A 2,479-nucleotide genomic window follows, 5' to 3' on the forward strand; every position below is an offset into this window, starting at 1 on the left:
CTTTAATTACTACTACTACTACTATTATTATTATTATTATTATTATTATTATTATTATTATTATTATTATTATTATTATTATTAATTATTATGATTATTATGTACTCAAATTATTTACTAATCATCATCATCATCATCATCATCATCATCATCATCATCATCATCATCATCATCATCATCATCATCATCATCATCATCATCATCATCATCATCATCATTATTATTATTATTACTAGTAGTAGTATTACTTGTGTTTCGTATTATGAAATTTGTATATGAAATCAGAAAATTGGAGAAATGGAAAACTGGAAAACTGGAAAACTGGAGAAATGGAGATGGAAAACTGGAAAAATTGAGAGATGGAAAACTGGAAAAGGAAAAACAGAAAAATGAAGTAAACGACCCCTATTTATTTGTATACCGCACAACAAAATGATGATCAAACGGTCAAACCATACATATAAATGTCGGCAAAAATCCTATTATATTATCATATAATATGACTAAAATTTTAAATATAAATTACAAATAAATTAAATCTAATCACCATGCATGTATTATTAGATTCGGTCCTCAATTTGCAAGAATGTTTGTTTATCAATCATTGATGTTTAATTTATAGTTATTTATCAATTTCAATGAAGAAGAAGAAAAAAGAAATTAGTAATATAATAGAACTCGATCTTCTTATGTCCACCCTTTTCCCATCCCAATACTTTTCAGGCTTTTTTTTTTTTTTTTTTTTTTTAAAAAAAAATTTGTTTATGCTGAAATTAACAAATAATCTAAATACTTAAAATAATTATTATTAGGTATAGACATATATATGGTCAGATAGATAATATTAAGTGTGGACAATAAGATCATGTCAATGCGCGACAATGAATTGAGACATTCTCAATTTTGATTAGTTTAATAAACTTCCAATACATGTATGATTTATATTACATTTGTTATCATATCCCTATTACTTTACACTAAAAATGTGAATCATTTGGGTGGATGTCAAATTGTCAATTGCATATCTTTTTCTTTGACAATACTTTTATATATATTCATGTGGGGCATGAAAATATCTTAGCTTCTCCATTAAACAAAATTATTATGATATGATATGATGAAGAATACAATTATGATGCTAATTAAGTTAGGTAGGAGATCGAACAATTAAATTTATTTTTACTTAATGAACAACTTATTACATATATATAGTCCATACTATCTAGCTAGCTAATTGAATTGTACATACATACATACATAATTACCTAGCTAGATTCATCTCACACAAAATAAATTGTACCGATCCGATCCAATCCCTAGCGGGCTGGCGGTATGTATACTATATCATGTATTCCATATATGCACGTACTGCACATTTATATATAAATAATGAAGTAGAGATCGATCGAAGATGGAGGATATGATGATGAGATCATATATTTCATAACAGCATCTTGATGATAGAGGTGGCGACAGCAGAGAGTTGGATTACATCCTTGTTAATCTCATCGATGGCGGATCCCGAGTACTCCAAAATTATATCTCCATTCTGCAGCTTAAACGCAGCCTCGCAGCTCTCCGCCTCCACCGCCGCATCCGCCATCCCATCCTCCGCGAACTTGGGGACGCCTCTCTTCAGAGCCGCCTCTGCTTCCGGCACGTCCGCGTGCACCACGGCGTAGTAGTAGTAGATGTAACACTGGCTGAGGGGAAGCCTCCACTCCACCGGCTTCGACTTTTCCAGTTCCCGAATCGTTTCTATCATCTCCTCCGCCTTCGCCTTCACGGCGTCCACCATCACAAGCCCTAAAGTCTCCACGTTCACCGCCTTGGAGCTGGTGCGGGGGTCGGACGCCAGGACGGAGACGCAGAGTGCGTAGTTGGGGGTGTTGTTGCAAGCGGTGTTGATCAGACCGCCGTTGCTACTACCATCATCATCATCACTACTGTAATTGTTATTGCCAATTTTTCCCCCATTTAGGACAGAGGAAATAAGCATCATCGCTGTGAATAAACTCTTCATCTTGCAGTAATTTGGTGTAGATAGAGACCAGATCGATGAGAAGCCTTTGAAGAAGAAGCTAAAATGAATTCAATTGAAGCCCGGCCTTTGAATATTTTAGCTAGGTTGCTGTATAGACTAGAGCGCTTCTTAATTGCATAGCCAGCCCTCTCTCTATAGTCTATATATATACACCAAGTCCAATAATATATGTATATATAATGTGGATGTATGGTTGGTACATATATACCATACCATTAATCAGAAAATCAAATTAAAGTTGTTTTTGTGACTCTGTTGGCTAACTAATAATAACACATATATTCACCTACTATTCAAGTATTCATCATGATATTTTTTGCTACCTTGTTTGTTGCTATATCTCCATCAATATGAATTCAATATATTTTTTTTTGTCTTGACAATTTTCAAGTGTTATTATCTTTTCTTTCCTTTCCCTTCACAATATATAATATA

At 33.4% G+C, this 2,479-nt stretch overlaps 1 protein-coding gene across 1 annotated transcript; it reads right to left on the reverse strand.

Moving 5' to 3' along the window:
- Positions 1-1,147: 1,147 nt before the first annotated feature.
- LOC116016351 (cell wall / vacuolar inhibitor of fructosidase 1-like) lies at positions 1,148-2,190 on the reverse strand. Its single transcript, XM_031256581.1, has one exon. The coding sequence runs from the start codon at positions 2,021-2,023 to the stop codon at positions 1,442-1,444; it is 582 nt and encodes a 193-aa protein (XP_031112441.1). The 5' UTR covers positions 2,024-2,190; the 3' UTR covers positions 1,148-1,441.
- Between the last annotated feature and the right edge of the window lie 289 nt (positions 2,191-2,479).

Source organism: Ipomoea triloba, chromosome 1, assembly GCF_003576645.1.
Source record: "Ipomoea triloba cultivar NCNSP0323 chromosome 1, ASM357664v1".
Lineage (NCBI taxonomy): Eukaryota > Viridiplantae > Streptophyta > Magnoliopsida > Solanales > Convolvulaceae > Ipomoea > Ipomoea triloba.

What these genes read in the sequence shown, in the direction of transcription:
- LOC116016351 (XM_031256581.1), bottom strand. Translation starts at nt 2,023, where the DNA reads ATGAAGAGTTTATTCACAGCGATGATGCTTATTTCCTCTGTCCTAAAT.